At 53.7% G+C, this 25,957-nt stretch overlaps 1 protein-coding gene across 2 annotated transcripts in view; it reads left to right on the forward strand.

Moving 5' to 3' along the window:
* HMCN2 (hemicentin 2) overlaps window positions 1-25,957 on the forward strand; it is a 154,877-nt gene that overhangs the window by 41,250 nt on the left and 87,670 nt on the right. For both annotated transcript variants that reach the window (XM_082400654.1, XM_082400653.1), the window contains exons 15-22: window positions 2,139-2,288; window positions 9,271-9,459; window positions 11,009-11,104; window positions 11,411-11,538; window positions 13,493-13,637; window positions 16,759-16,871; window positions 16,996-17,155; window positions 18,209-18,374. In XM_082400654.1, coding sequence (XP_082256780.1) covers window positions 2,139-2,288; window positions 9,271-9,459; window positions 11,009-11,104; window positions 11,411-11,538; window positions 13,493-13,637; window positions 16,759-16,871; window positions 16,996-17,155; window positions 18,209-18,374 — 1,147 coding nt within the window. The remainder of the gene's footprint in view (window positions 1-2,138; window positions 2,289-9,270; window positions 9,460-11,008; window positions 11,105-11,410; window positions 11,539-13,492; window positions 13,638-16,758; window positions 16,872-16,995; window positions 17,156-18,208; window positions 18,375-25,957) is intronic.

The raw sequence follows: 25,957 nt of genomic DNA on the forward strand, positions 1-25,957 counted from the left end.
GGCAGCCCCACTCCCATCCCCAGGCCGGCGTCCACGCAGCTAATGCAGGTTGGCTCCGTGGTTAGGAGCAGGATGTAGAATAGACCTCGATTTGAATTCTGGCTCCCCTGGGTGACCTCAGGCAAGTGACTTGGTATCTCTGAGCCTGCTTCCTTAGCTGGAAAGTCAAAGATAGGTGGTTGTATGAGGATTAAATGAGTCCATATGTGCAAATTGTTTAGAACGAGCCTGGCACACGGGCAGGGCTCAGTGTTCTTAATGATGGTGACGATGGCGATGTGGTTATCTGAGAGCTAGCAGTAATGGTAAGAGGGCTGTTCTGAGGCTCTCCTGAGTTAACGAGTGTAGAGGGTTTTGTTTGTGCCAGACGCGGAGCTGGAGTTTGAATGACAGGAGCTGCTCTTGCGCCCGCACCAGTGGACCTGGGTCCTGGGGCTCCTGCCTCAGACTTCCCAGGGGCAGAACACTGGACTCCTTCTCAAGCACAGGCATCTCCCACCTGGATGCACTCCAGCCTTTGCAACACCTGTCTGTGATCTTGTCAGAGCCTCACCTTGACATTGACAGGCAGAGTTAGCTCAGAGTTTGAGCATTTTGTCCACAGTCACCAGCTAGTGGTGGCAGAGGCCTCAGGACTCCTTACTCTGTGCTCAGGTCACTGCCTGTGGTGGCTGAGAGCTCTACCAGCCCAGCCCGGGAGCCCCTTTATAAAGGGGGATCTCTCAATGGAATGTTGCTCAGCCTTAAAAAGGAATGAAATTCAAGTTGTACAATGATGAAAATACAGTTGCCACTTAAAAATGGTTACGATAATAAATTTTATGTTTTATTTAAAATTAAATTCAAATTCTTTCTTAATTTGACTCCTATGGCAAAGAAAAAAAAAGAATGAAAAAAAGCAAAAAAAAAAAGGAAAATAAATCAGGATCATAGCAGCTGCTGTGTAGAAATTTCCCCCTACTTCTAATTTGCTGAATGGAGAAAAAAATCTTTTATTTATGATATTTTCAGAGACATTTGCTCTAGTATGGTGTATTTAAGTAGTAAAAAAGTAAAAGAAAAAAAATTTTTTCTTAATTTGGAAAAAAGGAATGAAGTTTTGACACAACATAGATGAACCTTGAAAACATTATGCTAAGTGAAATAAACCAGACACAGAAGGACAAGTATTAAATGATTCCAGTTATTTGAGTGGAATCTCATATATGAGATGCCTAGAATATGCAAATTTATAGAGACCGAAAGGAGAATGGTGGTTGCCAGGGGCTGGGGGATGGGGAAATGGGGAGTTAGTGTTTAATAAGCAGGGTTTCAGTTTAAGAAGATGAAAAAGTTTTGTGGATGGGTGGTGGGAATGGTTGCGTGACAATGTGAATGAACTTAATGCCACTGAATTGGACACTCCAAATGCTTAAAATGGTAAAATTTTGTGTTATGTATATGTATGTACCACAATTTTAAGTGTAAAATATTAAGTTGTAAAAAGAGTTCAGAATCAGGGTGGTCCCTCAGGCCTCCGGAGGGGGAGGCCTGGAGTTGGGGTAGGGGAACAGTGCACAAGGGAAATGAGAATAAGGCCTCAAAGAGGCAGAACTGGGGGGAGAGTGATTGTCTCCGTGACCCTGGGCTCCTCCCAGAGCTGATCCAAGCCTCAGTCTGCACCTGAGCAGAGGGTGGGGAGCCAGGAGGGAGGCCCAGGCAAGGAGTTCTTGGGTGATGAACCTGCCGCATGCAAGGGAACAGGCTGAGACTCACTCGTGGTCAACAAAGGGGCTCAGGGAACTGGACCCAAGGGTGCTGACTTTAAAATTGTGACAAAATTCGCCTAACATAACATTTACCATCTTAACCATTTTTAGGTATACAGTTCAGTAGCATTAAGTATATTTACATTGTTGTACAACCATCACCACCATCCATCTCCAGAACCCTTTACATTTAGCAAAACTAAAAATCTGTACTCATTAAACAATAGGGGTCCTGATTCTGGGGGAAATCTTTCCCTCACCCACACTGCTCGAAAGTCCCTGCTTTGTGGAGTTGCAGGAACCCAGGGTCAGGAAGGCAGCCTGATCCCCTGGCCTCCTGTGGTAACCATGGATACCTCCCTGCCTGATGTTTTCTCATCTTTGGTCCAGAGGGTCTTGAAATGATTCTGGCCTCTGAGGGCTCCAGCTCTGGGATGCTGCGAATCCCGGTGGCCCGGGAGAGGGATGCTGGCGTCTATACCTGCCGAGCTGTCAATGAGTTTGGCGATGCCTCTGCAGAAATCCGGCTGGAGGTTGGACGTGAGTGTACACCTTGTCCCCACTTGCCCTGCCCCTCCTGCCTTCCCCCTTCCCCGTCCCCCACCACCTGCCCTATTTCTGAGCAGGGAGGGAGAGAGTGGTACCATGTAGCCTGCCAGTGGGGTATTTGCATCATTTGGATCCAGAGCACGTGGGATAGGGATTTTAGAGGGAGATGGTGTATGTGTTACCTCTTGCTGTGTAACAAATTGCCTTAAAACTATGTGGCTTAAAACAATAAGCATCTATTGTCTCATGGTTCTGTGATTCTGGGAGTGGCTTTGCTGGGTGGTTCTAGCTCCAGGTCTCTCATGGGATGGCAGTTAATACCTTGGCCGGGGATGTGGTCATCTGAAGGCTTGACTGGGGCTGGAGAATCCACCCTAAGTTCACTCATGTGGCTGTTGGCAGGAGGCCTCTGTCCCTTACCCAGATAGGCTTCTCCAGAAGCCTTCTTGGGACATGGGTTTTCCCAGAGAAAGTGAGTCAAGAGGGATAGAGATAGAGATAACATCCGAGATGGAAGCTGCAGTCTTTATAACCAGTCGCAGTCTTGGAAGTGACATACCATCACTTCTACTATATTCTATTGGTCACACAGACCAACACTGGTATGTGGTGAGTGGGAGGGACCACTCAAGTGTGAGAATCCCAAGAGGCAGGGGTCACTGCCCATCACAGAGATAGTTTGGTTCCAGCATGGGTGTCGTCATCCCTGAGACCTGAGTTCCAGTCTTGTCTTCATCACTTACCATCTATGTGCTTTGGTCAAATCATTGACCCTCAGTTTCCCCATCTGTAAAATGGAGCTGACCACACTACTTCCTTTGTTGGGTGGCTGTGAGGCCTCAATGAAATCAGACACACAATGCTTAGCACAGGGTTTGGCCCATTGTGAGTGCTTAATAAAGGGAGAAGCTATTATCCCCTTTTTACAGATGGGAAGTTTGAATTCTTCTGTGGCTGGTACATGGCCTTGGCTGTGATTGTCATGATGTCTAAGTCCCAGGCCTGGATCCTGGGCACTGGGAATTGCTCGGAAGTTGTGGGCACAGCTCCTTGGCGTGCTGAGCCGGAGCGGATTGTGCTCTGAGGGTTGACTGCGGCCGTGATGGGAGAGACAGGTGCTGGGAGTTCTAGGGAAGTGCAGAGAATAGAGAATGGACTTGACTGGGCCGGGTGGGATGGCCAAGGGGCTCCCCAGTGAGGCTCAGTCAGGAGGGTCTGGCCCTGGGGGAGATAGTGCCAACTCAGGCTTGGGGATCCTCCCCATCTGTTCCATCATTTGTTCCTCCAACATGTGGTCACCTGATAGCCAGGCCCTGTGCCCCAGACCCTGTGTTGGGGCTACAATGGCATCTGCCTTTGTGTTGTTCTTGGTGTCCAGAAGAGAGATGGTAAACAGACCATTAGAACACTCAGTGTACTGAGAATTTGGAAGTGGCATCCTTGGGTCCTGTGCCCAGAGAAGGGGGCTAAGCCAACACTGGAGGCCAGGAAGGCTTCTTGGAGGAGGTGATGTCTAAGCTGAACCCAGAAACAGTCAGGTGACGAGCTGGGGAACAGTGTTCCAGGCAGAGGGAACAGTGTTCCAGGCAGAGGGAACAGCATGTGCCGATCTCCCCATGGCAAGAGAAGCAAGGCAGCAAGTGAGGCATAGAGAGGGTGGGGAGGGGAGGCCGGGGCAGCTGCCCAGTTTTGGGTCACTCCCGGCCTTGGGCTAGGGAGCCTGGTGGAGTTTGGGCTTTGTTCTGTGGAGGCGGTGAGAGTTTTCTAAGGAGGAGATTGATGTGCTCAGACTTTCCCTATCGAGAGTGCAGTGTGTTGCTGAGCTCTTGGGTGGGGTGGGGTGGGTATGGAAAGCCATAGGCCTAGAGCCTGATAATAAAAATATAATAAGGCTTCCATGGAATCTGCCACATGCCAGGGCCAGCTCTAAGCACATTTCATGTACTAACATATAATCCTCTTAACAATCTTTTGAGATGGGTTCTACATTATCCCTTTTATAGATGGAGAAAACGAGGCACAGAGAGGTTAAGTGCCTTGCCCAAAGTCACACAGCTGGTGAGTGGCAGAGCTGAGATCTGAACCCAGGGTCCGGGCCTTTAGCCCCTGGACTTGATCCTGATGCTCCCAGCAAGGTGGGCTTGGATGTTGCTTCCCCACTGTGAGCCTCGGGCTCCTCACCTGCAAGATATTTCTGGATGTTGTGTGAGTGAGAGATAAGAAAGGCCTCGGACACAATGGGCTCTGACAAATGTCACTGTCATTGTGATTAGTCGGTAGGTTCTGGGTGAGCAGAGAGGGTGCTCCAGGGAGGGCTGCCCTTGGCATGGTTACAAGCAGTCATCCTTTGCTCTGTGTCTAATTTCTGTCCAGCAAAACCTTATTTCTTTGGGGCCCAGGCTGACATGCCTGTTCCTTCACCTGTTAGCCATTGGTCTTGGGGCCATTTCCCCAGGTGAGAGGTGGGGGGGATGGCTGACATCCCAGAGGCAGGCTTCTGGGGCACGGGGCCACTGGTGGCCTCTGGCCTTGAGGTCAGGGACGGCATGGACAGTGGCCCAACACCTGTGTGTCTGGGGTGAGCTGGCCTGGCAGCAGTGGTGGGAAATTCAATTTCCTGCCCATCTGGGTGGCAGCTGTGGTGCAACCTTCCTGGCCAGGCTGGCAGAGCCTGTTAGGGCTGAGAACGGGTGGGCACTGTGCCCACGTCCTGCTGTTCAGCTGGGAACTGGCATCCTGGTGGTATTTGGGGCACAGGGAGGACGGCAGCCTCCTCCTGTATTGCCAGCAGGTGCCTGTATTTGTGTACCAAGCCTGCGAGGTGATTTTGCATCCCCTCTGGACCTGGCATTTGGCTGATAAGAGTCCTGGATCAATGTCCTGGTCCTGCTGCTTGTTTGGCCAAGTTATTTACCTTTATGAGCCTCACTTTCGTCATCTGTAAAATGGGGATGATACTGATAGAGGCTGTTCACAAGGTCCTTGAGAGATTTAACGAGATAATGTGATTCACTCAGGGCTTGAATAGGATACATAATCAATACACGGCCTGTGGGCTGGACCAGGCTGACAAGGGCCTGGTGAGGCAGAGTGAGGCGGAGTGATTATCACACAGCTGGTGACTGGTCTCCATGGTTGGCACCTGCTCCTGGAGCTCAGTGCTCTTTCTATTACTTTTGTTTTTTTTTTTTTTGGCCACGCCACTCGGCATTCGGGATCTTAGTTCCCTGACCAGGGATCGAACCCATGCCCCCTTCAGTGGAAGTACAGACTGAGTCGTAACCACTGGACCGCCAGGGAAGTCCCACTCTTTCTATTACTTTAACACTGCCCTGAGCTAAGTTCCCTTTGCCCTGCTGGATTTCTCTCTAAGTGGCTGTTCACTCAGCCCTCTTTCTATCCTCTCATTTTAGTCTCTGCTTCTTATTCCCAACTCGGAAGCCCCTGATTGCTGGGTGAGTGAGCAGGGGAGCAGGGGGTGTGCTTTTGTGGGAGCAAAGACCCCCTGGCCAGCCTGGGGGAGCAGGAGAGAAGCAGAGCTGGGCTCTGTGGCCAGTGTGGTCAGTATCTGGGTGGCTTCTCTATCAGGCACAACAGGCGAGGGCCCAGAGCCCATGATACTTTTAGGGCTGCTGGACAGGGCTCTGATTTTATTGCCATCAGAAGAAAAAAGTGAAGAATAATAAATAGATTAAAAACGAGTCCGGATTGTGTTTGTCTTTATAAACAGTCATAAAATATCATTTAAAATATTTTTTTAGGGAGGAAAGTCATCCTGCAGCCCTGGCCAATGGGGCTGTGGCTCCAGGCTCGACTGAACGATCTTTCTATGGGGAAAGGAGTCTTCCCGGGAGGCGGATTCGGAGGCCATCCCCAGCATTGTCTCATTCACAGATGCCCTGGAATTCCCTCTAAGTGCAGGGCAGGGGCTGAGGCCAGCCTCTCCCGTGGCCACCCTGCCTGTCTAGACAGTCTTTGGGCCTGAGACCCCCTCCCTCTTCTGACCGAACTGAGTCAGGACTGATTGGAGCTCTCCTTCCTGAGCTGGTGCATCCCCACCAGCTCTGCCCCAGGGCTCTGAGCCATGGGAACTGGGGGGATGGTGGAGGAGGCTGGGGGGCTACAGGGTCTCCAGACAATGATAAAGAGTCCTGGAACTTTAAGGTACTGGAATCAGGGTAAAAATAGTTACCTCTTTCTGGATGGGGAACTGAGGCTCAGAGTGGTGAAGGGGTTCATCCACGGGTGTCCAGTGGGGCAGGGGCAGCAGGGGGGCCCTGCCCAGGCTTCTGGCCTTCAGACTGGTGTCCCTTGCCCTGGGGCCCAAGTAAGAGGAAGGGATCACCTCTGTCAATTTCACTTCGCTGGGAAGTCCCTGGGGGTGAAGGGAGTGGCCCAGCAGTGCTGTTAAAGGAAGTCTCAGCTTTGGCCACACACTCCTGTCCTGCCCCCTCCCAGCCTGGTGGCTGGCATCCTTGGTGGGGCTGTTCTGTCTTCTGTGGTGTTCCCGGTTCCCCCGCACAGAGCTGCGTCCCCGCAAAAGCGCCGCAGCTGTCAGGTGATGAGACCTGGGCCTCTCCAGGGAGCGCGGCAGCTGCTGTGATGTCTAGCTGTCTCTGGGCACTCGCAGCTCCTGACCCGGAAACCTGCCCAAGGTCAAGGCACAAAGGGCTGTCCGTGGGGAAATCTGGTGGCTGTGGAGCCAGCTCACGATCCCTCCCTGCCGAAGGTCCCCTGAGAGTCTGTGAGGAGGGGTCTTCGAGCCTGAAAGCAGAGGTGGCTGAGCCTCGCGATGGGACCCTGGAAAGGGCATGGGGCTGGGAACCCGTCCCCACACCCGACATGCTGCAGGATCAGGGTGGGCCCCGCGGGTGGGCCCCGCCCCCGCCCCGCCCTGCCCCGTCCCGCCCCTCCCCTCCCCTCCCCTCCCCTCCCCTCCCTCGGACTTCAGTCTCCCATCTGCACAATGAGGAGACCAGAGGACCTGCAGCTCTGGTGTACAGGGTTCTGAGGTCCCGCCTTATTTGGGGGACTTCAATGAGGAGCAAGGGGATGGCTGCACAGGAGATAGAGTCACAGTTTTCTGGGCAGGATGTGAGTCGGGATTCACCTCTGAAAGAAGACGGAAGAGATGCCAGGTTACCCCTGAGTACTAGGGGGTACGGGGGTGTGGTGGCTGAGAGCCTGGGTCTTAGCAGCAGCCAGACCTGGGCTCTGATCCCAGCTCTGCCACTGACTTTGAGCTGCACCTGGGGCAGGTTCCTTAATCTCTCTGATCCTCAGTTTCCCCATCTGTAAAATGGGGTTGTGATAATACCCACTTCATCAGTTTATCGAGGCCACGAATGAACTCTAAAAGCACCATCACCATGCCTGTCACTTAGTAGGTTTTCCAAATGCTACCCTTTGTACATGTTATTTGCTTACTATTATAATTCAGCTGTCCTCTCTCAGGGGAGGAATTCAGGGCGAGGCCTGCCTGGAGGAGGGAGGTTTGAGCTGGGCCCTGTCGTGGGCTGGGCAGAGCCGGGCAGGCAGGCTCTGGGGGTACCTGGCCCTGGAGCTGAGCCACGGCTCTGCTCAGGATGGGAAGAGGGGAATAGCAAAGCTCTGCTCCCGGGGCCAAGGCTCTGCAGGACCCGTGACGCCATCTGAGGCACCTGGATGGAAGACTTTCTTGGATTCTGAGCCGAGGCAGCTGCCAGGCCCCAAATGAGGAAGAAAAGCAACGTGCGGGTGGTGTCTGAGGTTGGGTCCAAGACTGTCTTCCTCCTTGCAGTGATTTTCCAAGTTGTGCTTCTATCTCCTTGGAACTTCCCTACTCCCTGAGGCCAAGAGGGAAATTTGATGTCATGATTTGGATGGATGGGGGAGATTTCTGGAGAGAGACAGCAAGAACAAAAGAGGTGGAGGTTTTTCCACAATGCTGGACGCCATGGGTTCAAAAGAGGCCGAGGACCTTCCTGGTTGTGGGTCTGGGGACAGGGACCTGATGACAGTGCCCAGAAGCTGCAGGGAACAGGGCCTGGACCTGTCTGGCGTTGGACCTGCTTCTGGCCGCAGAAAGGTGGAAAGGATCATGAGCTTCTGTTTTGGGAAATAACTTATTTCCATGCGCACCCCCCCCCCCCCAATCATAAAAGTAAGACAATGCTTAGAAAAAAGTTTGGAAGAAGCACTACAAACCATTAACAGTGGTTACCTTGTGGAAGGGCATGGGATTTAGAGTGTGTGGAGCAAAAGTTAAGGAAATAAATCCTCGTGTGTTGCTTGGATGTTTTATAACTCAGGTGAGCAGGGCTGCCCTTGTTTGCATCTGTTATCCTGGTGTAATTATTAATATGGCTCTTTTCACTCTTAAGTGTCCCATTTGGACCATAAAGTATAAGGTCAAGTTATTAATAGGCTTGTTTTGATTTTGTAGTAGAGATTTATGTGCTTATTACAAAACGTTCAACAGCAGAGAAGGATGAAGCAAGGTAAAGATGAGCTAGAATCTCCCCACGAAGTTGGCTGTTTGGGAAATGGTTGCCGGAGTCTAGGAGACCCGTGAAAGGAAGCTCCCGTGGCCCAGGAAGAGGGCAAGGGAGGTGACGCTCAGAGCTGGTGGGGCTCCTGTGGCTGAGGGTGACTTGCAGCCCCTCTGAGGTGGGCTTCCCAGGCAGTGTAACCAGCAGAAACAGGAATGTTGCTCCCCTGTCTGGCTGGGCAAAGCGGGGTCCCTGAGACCCCATGTAGGGTATGAGGACTTCACCCTGCCAAAGGGCACTTGCTCTGCTTCATCATCCTCAGGAGCTCTTCAGGGTGGACCCTGCCAAACTCAAGTTGGCCCCGGGAGCCCTGGATATGAGTCAGGTTCATGAGGGCGCGGCTGGAAGAGGGAAAACCCCCCCAGCGATGGGCGGGGAGGCAGTGCCCTGGGGGCTGGGCGGGTCCAGCCGCTGGGCGAGGCTGACTGCTCACCTCCCTGCAGATGCGCCCCAGCTGACCGAGCTGCCCCAGGATGTCACCGTGGAACTGGGGAGGAGCGCTCTCCTGGCGTGCCGGGCCACGGGCCACCCACCGCCTATGGTCACCTGGCGCCGTGGAGATGGCCAGCCGCTGGGGCCCAGGCAGGGCAGCAGGAGTGGGCGGCCCGATTCAGGAGTGCTGTTCTTTGAAAGTAAGAGATTGGGGCTGAGGGAGGGTGGGCAGGGGAGACAGAATGGCTTCCGACACCCTCAGCCCCCAGACTGGGTGGCCGGGAGCAGGGCCCTGACCCCCAGTGCTGACCATAGGTCGGGCTGTTGCAGGGTCATATTTCAGTTGGGTGACTCTGGTCACGTCATCCCACTACTCTGAACTGGTCACAATAGTGATAATGACGATACCTACCACCTGGGTTTAATAACAGGCCACCTTAAGGAGCTATTGCGTGAATAATACACGTAAATCCCTTAGCACAGTTCCTGACACATATTAAGTGTCATATGTGGTAACCATCATCACCATCATCACCATCCTCACCACCACCACCACCATCATCACCATCCTCACCATCACCACCATCATCACCATCCTCACCATCACCACCACCATCATCACCATCATCACCATCACCACCACCATCATCACCATCATCACCATCCTCACCATCACCACCACCATCATCACCATCATCACCCCCACCACCATCATCACCATCATCACCATCCTCACCATCACCACCATCATCATCACCATCCTCACCATCCTCACCATCACCACCACCACCACCATCCTCACCATCCTCACCATCACCACCACCATCATCACCATCATCACCATCACCACCACCATCATCACCATCATCACCATCCTCACCATCACCACCACCATCATCACCATCCTCACCATCACCACCATCATCACCATCATCACCATCATCACCATCCTCACCATCACCACCATCATCATCACCATCCTCACCATCCTCACCATCACCACCATCACCACCATCATCACCATCCTCACCATCACCACCACCATCATCACCATCATCACCATCACCACCACCATCATCACCATCCTCACCATCACCACCATCATCACCATCCTCACCATCACCACCACCATCATCACCATCCTCACCATCACCACCATCATCACCATCCTCACCATCACCACCACCATCATCACCATCCTCACCATCACCACCATCATCACCATCCTCACCATCACCACCACCATCATCACCATCCTCACCATCACCACCATCATCACCATCCTCACCATCACCACCATCATCACCATCCTCACCATCACCACCACCATCATCACCATCATCACCATCACCACCATCATCATCACCATCCTCACCATCCTCACCATCACCACCATCATTATCACCATCATCATCATCGTCACTACTACTGCTTCTATTTACTGTGTGCCAGGCCGGATGCTGAGCACTGTATTTGCATTATCTATTGACCCCTCCCAATCACACTACAGGGTGCAGTTATTGATAAATTATCCCCATGCTACACATGAACAAGCTGAGGCCTTCTCACCCTTCCAAGGCCTGGCTGTATCCCCCATCCCTCTCCTCCCTGCCATCCCAGCCCTCCTACCTAACCTCCGCAGGGCCAGACTGTGACAAGGGCGCGTCTGCACCTGGGGAGCTGGAGCCTGTGGGGGCTGGAGCCGTGATGTGCTCTGACAGTCAGGCCTGCCTCTTTCCTGCCCCTCAGGTGTGATTCCCGAAGACCAGGCCCCGTATGTCTGTGAAGCTCAAAACGTCTTCGGGAAGGTCCAGGCAGAGGCCCACCTCCTTGTGACTGGACATGGTTCGCTGGTGGATCTGGAGAGGAGGGTTTGGGGGGGACACCAGGCACCCCCAGAGACACCCCCCCCATGACTGCCCATCCTTTGGGACAGGTGTGTCCACAGCCAGGTTCTCCAGGAGGAGCATCTGGACCCCTACTTCCTGGGCAGTGTGCCCCAAGAAGTGCGCCCTTTGACCCTTTAGGGTCCCCAGTCCTGATGCTTCCCCTGGTTCCCTGGGGAGGAGACAGTGGGGAGTGGGGCCCTCTGTCCCCCAGACGCCCACCCACAGGAGTCTCGTGTACCCACACTGTCTCCTCTCCCTATAGCACCTCCACAGATCGCCAGCAGCGCCTCCACCGTCCGGGTGCTGGAGAGGCAGCCCGTGTCCCTGCCCTGCATTATCCTGGCTGGGAGGCCCCGCCCCGAGAGGCGCTGGCTCAAGGCCGGCCGGCCCGTGAGTGCAGGGCCCCTCTGGGTGCAGGGGACGAGCGCGCTGTCACGTTCACACCTCGGTCTTTGCGGTTCCCCTGTTCTGGAACGTCCTCTTCCTTCCTGCTTCTTTCCAGAACCTTCTCTGATAACACACTGATAGCATCCTTCACCCTCTAGAGTCCTTGGCCGGAGGAGCTTGTGCATCATTAGTGCTGTGGGCGGGGGCACAGACGCAATGCTTTCGTCACCCCCGTTCGGATGATTCCAGGGCAGAGACGTGACCCGAGCGGCTGAACATCTGCCCCAGCTGCCTGGCACACTGCTGGGTGCACAGGGGCTGCTTCGTCCGTTCCCATCCATTTGGTTTTCTTTATTCCCCTCTATCTCCTGTCTGCCATTCACTCCTTCTTTGCCTCTCCCTTTTCCTCCATCCTTCTGGCTTATCCTCAGACATCCCGCGGTCCTTGTGCCCTGGAAGCTATAAAAGAGGTGCCCTCGCCCCAGCAGACAGCAGACGCTGGACACCCAGAGAGGCAGTGACTGTGTGACCAGATGGCTGCCCTGGTCCCGGCCCCGTTGTTCCAGTCCCTGATGCAGTGCAGACAGGGTCCAGCTCCCGGAGCAGGGAGGCTTTGCCGAGGCTGCTCGAGTGGGTGGCTCCTTCCGCAGCCGGTGTAATTAGATGTGACCCCGAGGAGGACCCTGCCTGGGCGCGTAGGCTGGGGCGGTGAGGCGCCTTCCTCAGTAGAATCCGATGGGCATGCGGGGAGGGGTGGCCCTGGGCCTCGTCCACACCAGGATAGGAAGTGGCTCTAGACGCAGAGCTTGTTTAGTTCAGCGGGGACGCTGGGTGGACCTGCGCCCCCCCAGCTGCCGAGTGCGAGGAGCAGAGCCCCCCCTCAAGCTCACTCAGCCTGAAAGGAGCCTCTCCCGGAACCGGCGTGCAGAATGTGCAATCTGGTCACGGGACAGGGACACAGACAGGGAGGCTGAAAGCGGGCTCAGGCCTGGTGGAAGCGGGCTCGGGCCCCTCACCAACGATGGACTGGCTGGACATCTTTTTTTTTTTTTTTTTTTTTTAATAAATTTATTTATTTATTTTTGGCTGCGTTAGGTCTTCGTTGCTGCTCACGGGCTTTCTCTAGTTGCGGCGAGCGGGGGCTACTCTTCGTTGCGGTGCGCGGGCTTCTCATGTGGCAGAGCACGGGCTCTAGGCGCGTGGGCTTCAGTAGTTGTGGCACGCGGGCTCAGTAGTTGTGGCGCACGGGCTTAGCTGCTCCGCGGCATGTGGGATCTTCCCGGACCAGGGCTCGAACCCATATCCCCTGCGTTGGCAGGCGGATTCTTAACCACTGCACCACCAGGGAAGCCCCTGGACATCTTTATAGAGGTTGCCCCAGGCCCCATTCTGGACCAGCGCCACCTGCCCCACCCCGGTCCTGATGGGGACAGACCTGGGCAGCCGCCAGGAGTTGCTTCCTCTGCTTCTCTCTCTGGGACCACACCTGATGCGGCCACACCTCTGCTCCGCTCTGCACGGCTCTTTTCTCTCCCCGCAGACGGGCTGTCCCTCCTCTCTGTGGCCTCGGTGTGGACGGGCCTTGGAGCTTCAGCCCCGACTCAGTAAAGGCTCTGGCTCCAGCCCTGCACTCCTGGGACAGGCTCCCATCAGCCCCCTTGGGTCAGGTGTCTTGCCCTGGACCAGTTGGCCCTGGGAGAGTGGGGTCAGCGGCGGGCGGGGGGTCAGGCCCACCTGGCCCTCAGGGTCTGTGTGTGTGGGGGGGTGGATGGATATCAGGGAAGGGGTAGGAGCATCAAGCCCCCCCCAGATTCCCCCACCCTCTCCAAACCCCTGGCCTCTCTGTCCAGGCTGCTCTCTGCTGGCCTGGTGGGCAGTGAGGTTTCTGGAGTGCTCTCTCTTGGCTGGCTCTGAGCGGGGCCCTCGGCCCAAGCTGGTGCTTCCTCGCCCTCACCAGCTCCCACCGGGCAGCCAGCATTCCGTCCGAGCGGATGGCAGCCTCCACCTTGACCAGGCGCTGTTGGAGGACGCAGGGAGGTACACCTGTTTGGTCAGCAACTCGGCCGGCTCTCAGCACAGGGACGTGGAGCTGGTTGTCCAGGGTGAGTCCTGGGGTGGTGGGGGACACGATGCGATGGGGGAAGGCCCCCGGGGGGAGCTTGATCTTGAACATCTTCGTTTAGACAAATTGCACAAATAGTACATATTCACTGTAGGAAATTTAGAGATTGGACAAACCACCCCCCCCCCAAAAAAAACCCCCAAAAACCCAAAACCAAAACCAAACAAACAAAAAGAAACCTCCCTTAATACCAGTAGCTAAGAAGAACCAGAATAATTTTACATTTTGGTGTGTATCTTTCATACTTTATACACACATGAGTTTGCACATGACATATACACACACTGTATATATATATAATATATATACATTATATATATTCTTTAGATATGTTGTATATAAATTATTTTTGCATGATATATATCCTTTATATAAATTAGGTATAAATCCTTTGTGTACACATACATAGAAATATTTAGAAACCAACTGGAACCAGGTAATATTTCTGTCTTGCAACCTGAGTGTTTCTTGTGACAGTATTTTATGACTCTTTTCTGTCAGTAATACTCAGAAGCAGTGGTTTAAGACCGCATGTCCCCTGTTTGGATGAGCCAGGAGTACCTACCCTGTCCCCTCGTGTCCTGTTTCTCACCAGCGTGAACACCTGGGGATAAACATCCTCATGCCCCACCTTTGCCCGTGTGACCAATTCTTTCCCTAGGATAAACTATTGTTGTGGAATTGAGTTTTGACTCACAGAGATTGCACATTTTTAGGGCTTTTCGTGTATTTTGCCCAATTACTTTCCCACCCACAGCGTTGGAGAGTCCCTGTTTCCCTTCACCCACCCAGCCGGGTACCACCGTTCTTTTTAACGTAAAACAAGAAGTTTAAACTAAGTCTGGTTATGTTTTGTCATTTACCGCATATGTTAATATCCTCTTTTTGTTTGTTTGTTTCACTTGCTTTATTAAAACCCCGAGGGATGAGCGGGAAGCACTCATCATTCCCCATTTTGTAGAGGAAAACTGAGGTTCAGAAGGAGGCTGGGTTTAGAACCCAGCTGTCCTGTCTCCTCATAATTCCAATTAAGAAGAGTGATCAAAGGTTGGGCATGTGTCATGTGCCAGACCTCTGAGAGGCTGTGTGCAGGTTTCACTTAATTTTCCGAACTGCTCCAAGAGGTGGGTTTAAAAGACTCCACGCTTCTTTGAAATTAAGGAAGCTGAGGTTCCGAGATGGAGGTAACTCACGAAGTCACAGGATCAGCAAAGGCTGCCTCTGTAGAAAGCCTCACCCCCCAACTTCCCACCCTGCCCAACAGCCTTCTCTGTGCCGTGGCGATCAAGCCCGTCTCTCTTGGCTAATTTCATTTCCATTCAACAAATGCTAATCGACTTGCTGGCTTTGGCCACCTGGGAAAATCCAGAAGGGCATTTCCCGCCCTAAAGTAACTGAGTGTTACCGTCAGAGCCCTTGGCTTCTGACTTTCCCTCCTGGTTCTGATTTTTCCATGCCCGTTTCCCCCTCCCCTGCTCCTCTTGGAGACATCCCCCCCTCCCGCCCTGTTTTAATGCCTGCAGATCTGGATGGTGCCCAGGACGGATTTTGCACTTGTTTTCAAGTTCACTGTGTCCTGTGAACACTATTTTCTGCCGTTTCTCATCCGTCCATCCCCAGAGAGTGAGCAGGGAATTAGGGTTAATTTAGCTTTTTAGCTGATCAAGGAATACGGGTACCAAAAGATTAAGTGGTTTATCCAAAGTCCCACAGTTAAGAAACGGCACAGCTGGTTCCTAAACACAGGCTGCCCTATGTGGGGGGCATGAATTTACAGCAGTGGTGGCTGTCTTCTTCTGTTAAAATTGTTTGTTTGTTTTTTTTTAAATCATGATAAAATAGGGACTTCTCTGGCAGTCCAGTGGTTAAGACTCTGTGCTTCCTCTGCAGGGGGCACGGGTTCGATCCCTGGTCAGGGGACTAAGATCCCACATGCCACGTGGCACGGCCAAAAAATAAAAAAATTTTAAAAACCATGATAAAATATACATAATATAAAACTTACCATTTTAAAGCCTACAGTTTAGTGGCATAAATTAAGTGGCATAAGTGGCATTTACATTGTTGTGCCACCAGGTTCGTTTGCCCAATGCACGGCAAGCCAAAAGGCTTGCAGTGGAGAAAGGATGTATTCACAAGGCAGCCAAGCAAGGAGACAGGAGAACAAGCCTCAGGTCCACCTCCCCAAAGGCCAGGGGCTTGGAATATTTATGGGATAAGGAAGCAGGGTGGTCTTAGGCATGGGGAAGGGTGATTGCAGGTAGGGAAAAGGTGAGGTAGTCAGTGTCCTGTGCAGGTGTATCTGGGTTACATGCTTCTTCATGGGATGCATGTTCAAAAATGGAGGCGCCTAGCATGATCTGACGGGGTTTTTGGCCCTCTGGTGTCAAAAGGTCATTCACCAGATACCTGTGCAGGCCCAGTTTTAGGGTCCGTGGTCCCAACCAGTCTTAGCTGGCTTGAGCTCAAACTAGACACAGCTGACTCCAAGTTCCTGGAAAACAACTCAGACAAACATCTTATTGTTTAGGCTACATGAAGCTTGGAGGGTCTGCAATTTGCAACGAAACAATTAAGCGAGCTTGCTCAGTGAAGGCGGGCTCAAGCCAGAGGGGTTTTTAGCAAGCTGTAAGACAAGCCAAGAATTTCTGTTAACACAGCTTCAGGATGGGTTTTTTTAACCGTATGGGTTACAGTTTCACAACCTTCACCACCATCCATCTCCAGAACTTTTTCACCTTCCCAAACTGAAACTCTGTACCCACCAATTCCCCATTTCCCCCTCCCCTAGCCACTGGCCAGCACCATTCTGCTTCCTGTCTCTATGAATTTGCCTGTTCTAGGTATCTCGTGTAAGTGGAATCATACAGTATTTGTCCTTCTGTGTCTGGCTTATTTCGCTTAGCATAATATTTTCAAGGTTCCTCCATGGTGTAACACGTATCACATGTTTATTCCTTTTTAAGGCTGGAAAATATTCCATATGTACACATCACATTCTGTTTATCCATCACCCTCTGTTTGGATTGTTTCCACCTTTTGGCTGTTGTGAATAATGCTGCTATGAACTTTGGTTTATGAAATTGGTTTGTTTTTAAAAGTGCCACCTAGAATCCAGCCCACTGCCACCCACCATATCACCAATGAAGGCGTTCCAGCCTCTCTCCCCTGTGTAGCCTCAGGAGTGCCCACCCCTACCGTCACCTGGACCAAGGTAGGTGAAGCCTGTTACCATAGAGGTAACCAGAGAGGTAGGCCCAGTGCATCATGGGGAGAGGAATGATGCAAATCGCCGTGGGGTGTGGGCTCTGCTGATGTCACCTGTGACTCTACCACAGGAAACCAATGCCCTGGCCTCCAGGGATCCCCACTACAATGTGAGCAAGGATGGTACCCTGGTCATCGCCCGGCCATCTGCCCAGGATGCAGGGGCCTATGTCTGCACAGCCACCAACGCCGTGGGCTTCTCCAGCCAGGAGATGCAGCTTTCTGTCAACAGTGAGTGATGGCCGCCCCTGTCCTGGGAGAGGGGCTTGGCAGGCTTCGAGGCAGGGGCATGGACAATTTGACCTCACCTGCATCTTCCTTGCATCTCGTCAACCCTGCCTCTAGATTCCTCACGTCTGAAGGGCATGTACACCAAAGCTGTCCTCCAGAGCACTGTCCCCCGTAGTGTGGGCATGCTCTAAGAGTGGTTCCAACTCAGCCCTTTGTCACCGGATGGGGGGGAAAGCGTCACATTAACAAGCCTTGGAAAGACACAAGGCCCTACACTGGACCCCCTCCCATCTTGGCAGCCCCTTCGCCCACCTTTCTCCCCAGCTCTTTGTGCCCAGACCCTTTGGCCTCCTTTCAATTTCTTAAATGATCCATCCTGCCTCAGGGCCTTTGCATGTGCAGTTCCTTCTGTTGGAATGCCCTTCCCTTACCTGGTCCAGCCTACTTCTCCCGTCAGTCAGATCTCAGTTATCTCTGATCTCTGAGGCTGTGTCAAATCACTTTGCTGTGAACTCTCTGGAATGTCCCTTTCTTAGTGCCCGTCACAACTGTGATTAAATCATTAACTGTGTGTTGAACTGTTTGGAACCAGTGTTTCCCTGGGGCCCTTGGCACAGAGGGAAACTGGGCATCATCTGATGGTTAATCCCATTTATTCCTGAGAATAAATGGGATAATCAAGGGCGAGAAGGGAGAGAGAGGAGAGGGAGGACAGAACCTGCCAGAATGTCCCCAGGGAAGGGAAGCAGGATGGAGAGAAGCAAGAGGAGGACACTGGGGCAGGAGGGACCATGTCAGGGTCATCAAAGCAAGACGAGCTTCCAGCGGGAGGATGGGGTAGACAGGTAGGATGGGGTATGACTGGGGGAAACCATGGGATCTGAGCCCACCCTGAAACCTACACTCTGCCATTATAATAGAGCCCACCCACCTTCTGCATCTCTGGGGTGGCAGTACCACCTGAGCTTCCTGGGGGAGCCGCGCTGGGCCCCTCTGGGCCGCAGCCCCTGGCTTCCTGCTCTGCTCACACTTGCTGCATGATTCTCCCAACAGCCAAGCCCAGGATCCTTGTGAATGGGTCACGTGACGCAGACAAGCCTCTGAGGGTCACAGCCAAGGCCAGTGATGAGGTGACCCTGGACTGCGAGGCCCAGGGCTCTCCGCCCCCACTGGTCACCTGGGCCAAGGACTCCCTCCCTGTGCCACCCGTCACCGACAGGTAACCCCAATCGCGGGGCCTTGGGTCTGGGGATGGACAGAGCTTGGGGTTTGAGGAAACCGACCTCCAGGTGCCCAGTGACCCGGCCAGTGTGTGGGACCCTGCGGACACCCCCAGGGGCATGCCGTCCGATGACACACACGGCACTTTTGGCCACTGGCCTCCGAGGGAGCGTGGACGCCCTTCAGAGGGGGAAGGCCTCCGACATGACACGCGCCCGGTGCTGCACGCACGGCCGAGGGGCGCTGCGTGCAGGATCGCCTTCAGTCCGCCCAGCAGAGCAGAACTGAGCGGAACTCAGTTTTCTGAGCGGAACTGAGGCTCAGCGAGGTGGGCTGAGCAGCTCGTGGTCACTCGGCGAGGAAAGAGTAATGCCACGGTCGAGACAGCCTCCTGAACGAGACACGTGCTCCGCCCTTGCCTGCTCCGCGGGCCAGGTGTCTGGCAGCCGGGATTTCAGGGATCCTGAGAGTGGGCGGAGAGGGAGGTGGCGGCTTGGGCATCCTTCAAAGCCTGGCTGTACCTCCCCAGGCAGGGGTGTCGGGTGGGGTGGTTCCAGACAAGAAGGCCTCAAACTCCTGGGACCCTTGACCCTCGAGGAGTGGGGCTGTGGCGAGGGGGCAGCTCTGGCCGGTGACATCAGCCCTGGCGGGGCCTTTGAGAAGTTCCAGATGGAGGAGGTCTCGGAGCAGCCTTCTGTGCAAGCTCCCACTCCTGACCCCCACACATGGGTCTCTACCTCTCAGGACATGTGTTTGGTGCGCCCTCCCGTCCTTGAAGCCTGCACACCTGAACGCGGCTGGGGTCCTGGGGCCGGGCTGGCGCTGTGCTGCCCCCATCCGCGCGCCCTTTGGTGTCTCTGCAGCCCAGGTCGTAGGTGAGGGTGGGAGTGGTCGTCTGGGGAGCCTGCGTCTCTCCGCAGAAAGCCTGGTCCTGGCTCCTTGGCTGGGCAGCCGCCTGGCAGGTGCTTGTTTATTTATGGTTTGTTACTGAAATGGCACACCGCATTTCCCATTGGTTCACCCCTCCTTGTTGTGATGCGTTAATAGATCAGCCGGGAGCCATAAATCTGTGAGAGCTGCTTTTGCAATGCTGGAGTTTTGTTCTGTTCCTTCTCCCCTGGCCCCCTCCACTTCGTGCTGGCTTACGGCTTTCTCTTGAGATTTATGAGATTCCAGGAGTTCACCTACATGAGGTGGGAAAATATGCCTGGAGGGTGGGGCTGGGGTGAAGGACTCAGACCCTGGAGTTCATCAGACCTGAGTGCGGATCCCGGCTGGTTCTGTATTAGTCATGTGGCCTCAGGTGGCCACTGGCTCCTCTTGGACCGTTTCTCCATCTGTAAAGTAGACAAGGTTTAAACCCTCTTCTCGAGATACAGTGATGGATGTGCGATGCTTAGGGCATTGTCAGTGGTGGAAAATCACTCCCTTTGATAGCATTTTCCTGCTGCTGCTATAAACTAAAGCATCATTTCCAGCTTTCAAAAATTATCATCATCCTATCTGTTATTTAATTCTCACCAGCTTTTTTCAATGGAAAAACTTTATTGAGATATAACTCACATGCTTTCCAATTCTGTGTTTTTTAGTAAATTCTGAGTTGTGCAACCATCACCACAATTAACTTTAGAACATTTCCAGCACCGTCCTCCACAAAAAAACCCCCACACTCACTGGCAGCCACTTCCCATCCCTGCCCGACCCCAGCCCAGCCCTCGGCAACCACTCATCTGCTTTCTGTCTTTGGATTGATCTCTTCGGGACGTCTCATGTAAATGGAATCATGCGCTATGTGGCTTTTTGTGTCTGGCTGCTTTCACTTAGCATCATGTTTTTGAGGTTCTTGCATGTTGTAGCAGGTGTCAGGACTTTGGTCCTCTTTATGGCTGAATAATATTCCGTTGCCTGGGTAGAGCACCTTTTGTCGATTTATTCACCAGTTGATGGACACTTGCGCTGTTTCCACTTGCTGGCGATTGTGAATGACCTCATAGACCTTTGATTGTATTGACACTTCATTTGCGGGCTCTGGGTCCCCGTGGTTCTTTGGGCCTCGCTGTGGCATCTGACAACTTCCCCACGCAGAACAAAGCTCCCTTTTCTGCCAGACACACAGTTCCCCTTAGTCCCACAGCCATTCAGACAGAAGATGCAGGTTTAAAAAAACCCATAGGAAACACACAGGGAGCAGTGGTGGTGCGGGGGGTGGCTTTGCTGTCGGTCTGCTCCCCTTCCCCTCTACCTCCTCCACCTCTTCCTCTTCCTTCTCCGAGGGACCCCCAAGGCTCAGCTTCAAAGCTGCCGTTCTGGAAGCTTGAGAACTTATTCTGATGAGTCATGGGTATTCGTCTACCTCCAGATTCTGTGCTCCTTCTGCCTGGCTGAGCTGCCCCATCTTCTGTGGTGGCCCCCTTCTCTGTCCTTGGATGGGGGAAGGCCTGAACCTACTCGGGTTGCCCGGGGCCTCTCTTTCCTGAACCTGTGCCAACCTTGGCCAAGGGCTGCGGTCAGGGTCACCAACAGACCTCCAGCGCTGGTGCTTCTTCAAAGCTCCTTGGTAACTCTGGTGCAATCAGTGTTGAGAACCACAACGTGGCCGAGCCTCTGAGGCCTCCTGCATCTCTGTTTGGGCGGGGCGGGGCCCTCTTCTCCGGCTGGCCATCCTGGAGGTGGGTGGGGTGAGCGGCATTATGCCCAGTGCCTTGAGGGGGAAACAAGCCATGGGGTGTGGGGAACTGGGATCCTGATCTTCCCACTTCCCGGGCTGGGCCCTAACGTGCACACCCACACACCCACAGACACACATAGACATGCACAGACATATACAGACATGCATGGACACATATAGACATGAATACACATGGACAGGCACACAGACAGACACAGACACACACAGACACACAGCCACGCAGACTGACACAAACACAGATACAAACACATGTGGACATGCACACAGACACACCAGAGATGCAGACATGAGAACACGTGGACACACACATATCAGGCTTCTGGGCCAAGGTCGGGCAGGCCACTGCTTTTTCTGGAGATTCTAGAGAATATTCTGAACTCAGGGAGCCTTGACCTCCTGCGTCAGAAAGTCCTAATGGAAAGAAAACATAGTAGGAGCTTGAGTACCCATGAAACTCTAGACCACCCACCCACCCACCTGTGTCCACGACCCCTTCCAGTGTGTTCTTGTAGATGCTTCTAGAGAATTAAATTTAGTGCATCTTCCATTCCGCCCTTATCATTGATATTTTTCCACATTTACCCATTTTCTAGATTCATCCTGGCCCACGTCATTGCTTTTCATTTAAAGGGCAAGATAACATTCCAGGGCGTTCAGCTCTCATCGTTGCTAAGCTCTTTCTCTGTTTGGGGCAGATGCTCCGTTGCCAGTTTTTGGCGGTAATAAATGGGGCTGTTGAAACATTTTTGCACAAATGCTTCTCTTTATCTCCTGGGTCATTTCCTTGGGGTATAGCCCTGAAAGCCAATGGCTGAGGCCAAGGCTGGGAATGGTTATCGGGTGCCTCTTACCCTGTGGGACTGCTGTTTGTGAAAAGACCATTTGAGTTGTGAATTCAGAATTGAAGTCCGCAGGATTTATTGAGCAGCTCATGTGCCCAGGACTGTGCCGAAACTGTCTAGGAGAGAGAAGACATGGGCTCCGGCTGTGTGTGACATCAGGTAGCAAAAGACCTAGGGTCCCATCCCAGCCTTGCCCCCAACTCTCTGAATGAACCTGAGCAAGACCCTTCCCCTCTGTGGGCCTCAGTCTTCCCGTCTGAGAAATGAAAGGGTTGGACAGGCGATGGTGGCCAGAGAAGTGCCTAGTGGCTCTGGTCCCATGATTCAGCCCAGGGATGCTGGGGTGAGGTGGTGTTGCTAGGCAACAGTGTTTGTTTGTGGTTCTGATGTGTAGCTGGGACAGCTGCGAGTGCTCCTGGCTTCAGCACTGGCTCCCGGGGGCAGCCGGCCAGGGTCCCACACGGGGCCAAACCAGCCGCCTCCGGGGGAGGGGAGGGGACAGGGAGAGGATGGAGCCCCGAGGATGCCGCAGGGCAGTTGGCACGCCCAGTGCCTCTCATGGCCCAGTGGAGAGGTGGGGGGCTGCAGCTGGGGTCTGATGATCCAGGAGAAAAGCTGCTTCCTCCTTGGAGGCCGGTGGCGTGTCATGGACTGGCCAGGGGCCCCTCGTGGGGTCTTTAACCTTGGTGGATCTTCAGAGCTCATCTGATTCCTGGCCTGGTGGCTGGGTGACCATGGACAGCGGGACTTCATCTCTCTGGGGCTCTGCAAAAGGGGTGATGAGAGTAGGATCTGCCTGCCTTGCAAGTTTGGCTGTTGAGAGTTTCAGGTGACGGCGTGCGCGGAAGTGCTTAGCTGTGCGGTGGCGCGTAGGAAGCGCTCAAGTGTAGACAGGCGTCACCTGTTAGCATCTCTGGGTTTCTGTTGCACGGGCCCAGAGGATGTGCATTCTCCCCCTCGCTCATATATTGTGCTTGGCCCTTTCGTTGGTATCAGGCCCCTCTTTCTAAACTGCTCCAACTTGGGGTTTCCGTTTGGGGCTTCCTTATAAGGGTCTACCGTGTGGGTCAGGGTCAGAGTGGCCACTGGTGGTTGAAGGTGCTGTCCAGGCTGACGGGTGCTGGTGGGGCGGGGGGGGGGGCACGGGCAATCCCTGCTGCAGGCTCAGACCCCACCCTGGCCCAGCAGACAAGCGCCCAGCATGTATTTGCATGTGGTGGGCGTCTGTTGAGCGCGGTTCGACTGCGTGCTGTGGGTGAGGGTCAGCCCCTGGTGGGCTCGGTTCTGCAGGGGGTACTGTTCATTCATACGACAGCCTCCACCCAGGAGGCTCTGCTCACACAGTGAGGTTGGACGGGCCCTTCAGAAACGGGGGCAGCAGGATGAGCGTGGGACACAGCAAGAGGGACTGGACACAGGCCAACCACCCAGATTCTGAGCCGCCTGAGGGCGGGGAGCATGTCCTTCACCCCAGCAGCAGCCGGCCCACCTTGAACCCAGCGGCTCTTTGTCATACGAGTGAATGAATGAATGTACGAGAAACTGGCTGACCTCGGCTCCATGGAACTCAGAGCGGGGGAAGTGTAACCTGCCTGCACTCGTCAGGGAAGGGTTCATGGAGGAGCTAGAGGCTGTGCTGCCTTGAAGGGGGTCTGGGGGCAGGAGAGCAGCATCGAGACAGGGTGCGGTGTGGGAAACAGTGTGAGCGAAGGTGGGAAGGGGTGCGTGTGTGGACACGGACAGCTGGGATTTGCCATCAGATATTTATCGAGCACCTGTTGTGGGCCAGCACCTGTGCTAAGCGCTGGGAACACGGCAGGAACCACCTGGGCAACCTGGCCGCTCCCTTCACGGAGCCATCAGACAGCGACAGGTGATTACAGGTGTGTTAAATGCCATAAAGCCTCCAGGAGTGTGTAAGTGAGAACAGGGGTCCAGCAGGGGCAGTTTCCCTGAGCCACAGAGGAGCTGGAGAGGGGACCCCAAGCTGGGTTGCAGCGACGGTGTGGCCTGGGATTTGCACTTTCTATCAGATGCCCTTTGGTCTCTCCAGGCGGATACATCCCCCTTGGAGCTCATAGGACCAGGGGGACACGGCAGGGTAGGTGGATCTCCCTCCCCGTCCCCCATGATCTGCATGGCTGTGTGATCCTCACAGCCGACACCGAAGCCTCGAGCGCAGTGGATGTCATAAACAGGAAGTTCCCCTCGAACCTCTCCACGTTTTCATCTGGGCGCCACACGGAGCCATCTGGCTGCTCTCGCCTTGGCGGGGAGGCTGCTGCTAATTACACCACAGGCACAGGGCACACGGCAGCGCTCTCCCCGCTTCCTCCCACCTCCCCCCTGCCCCTGACACCCCTCCCGGGGCTGCAGCCCCCAAACCCCAAGGAGCCTTGGGAATGTGGAGAGAGAGCGCCCGGGGCGTGGGGCGGGAGCGGTGCAGAAGGGCTGCCCTGGAACCCCTAGACCTCTAGGTCCTGTTTGGTCCACCCCAGGCCCGATACCTTTTTCCTATATCTGGTCCGAGTGGGGTTTGCTCTGTGCCAGGTCTGGGCTAGGTTCTGGGGATACAAAGGCAAATAAGATGGCTGGGGATGTGTCCTCTTAGGGCCCGCAGGTGACAGGTGGTCACAAGCCGGTGCGGTGAGGGTTGTGATGGGGAGGGCTCTGCAGGCCTCAGCTTGACCATTTATAAGATGGAATTTCCATTCTTTCCATTTTCTCCTTTGTGGTATAGCGAGCAGCCTTCCCTTTCTAGGAAATGACCTGGGGGTCATCATGAGAAAGACAAGATGCCTACATTTATTGTTGAGAATTGTTTCCACTTTTGGAAGTTTCTTTCATTATTTTTTTTATCCCAGAAGCTCCCACTTCCTATCCTTTTAAGGGCTTGGTGAGGGAGGAAGCAACTTCTCTAAAGTTCTTAGAAGAACTAGAAGGCAACCTCTGAGATAAAGGAGTCTAAGATAAAGAGCAGCCTTTTCAAATATGAAGAAATTGGGGTTCAGAGACATTGTCTGCCCTGCCTGGGCTTGCTCAGCATGTCTATAGCAGAATTGGACCTCAGATCCAGAACTCTGGTGCTCAGCCTAGACCTCTTTTTGCAGACCCATGCGTCCCTGCTTGGCTAGTTGAGGTTTGCAGCAAAGTCCCCTGAAGGAACCGTGTCCCTGCACCAAGTGTGACTCAGTGTGTATGTTTCAGCCTCAAACTGATTTGGCTCGTGTTTGGTGGATGTCAACGTTATTTAACTTAAAAAAAAAAACTGTTGGTGAGAAAAGCCAAGCCAGGGGAGGGGAGCCACACAGGGGAAATGTTTACTTGTCACTGAGACAAAAAAAGCATCTGTGTTGTGTTTTTTCCTTTTTTCTTCCACTTTGGAAGATTAAGGGACCTACTTAGGGCTGCCCAGCTGATTGGGGGCTGGGGGACGAAGCACCAGACATGCTGAGGGGGGCGTGGTTTTTACTAGCAGCAGGGCTGTTTATCGAGCACTTACTATGTCCCAGGGACCATGGGCTTTATGTGCATCATGTCACTCCGTATGTGCCATCTCCTGTGATCCCAGGTGAAGACACCGAGGCTCAGGGAGACGGAGTCCTTGGCCCAAGGTCAGCCTTCAAGAGGCCGAATGGTGGTGGACGCGGGGGCCACTTGCTGTCAAAGCCCTGTTCCCATCTACTCCACCGGGCTGCTTCTCAGGGCAGGGGCACTTCCCTGTGTCCTGGGGCAGTGCTCCCAAGGGGTGGTCCCCTCTGAGAACCTTGGTAAAACCCCGATTCCAGCCTCCCCCCACAGATCAGAGTCTCTGGGTGGGTCCTGGGAATCTGTATGTTTCACATATAGCTGGAAGATTCTGATAAGAAGCCCTGCTCTACAAGGGGGAATGATGGACTCTACCTGTGAGAGCTGATGGTGTGTGAGGCTGTGGCGCACGAGTCCTGCTCCTGTGCGTGGGGACACGTACATCAGTGTGCAGAGAACTCTGGTGGTGAAAGAAAGAAAGAACGAATGAAGGAAAGAAGAGAGGGAGGGAGGAAAGAAAAA

Source organism: Balaenoptera borealis, assembly GCF_965194805.1.
Source record: "Balaenoptera borealis genome assembly, chromosome: 8".
Lineage (NCBI taxonomy): Eukaryota > Metazoa > Chordata > Mammalia > Artiodactyla > Balaenopteridae > Balaenoptera > Balaenoptera borealis.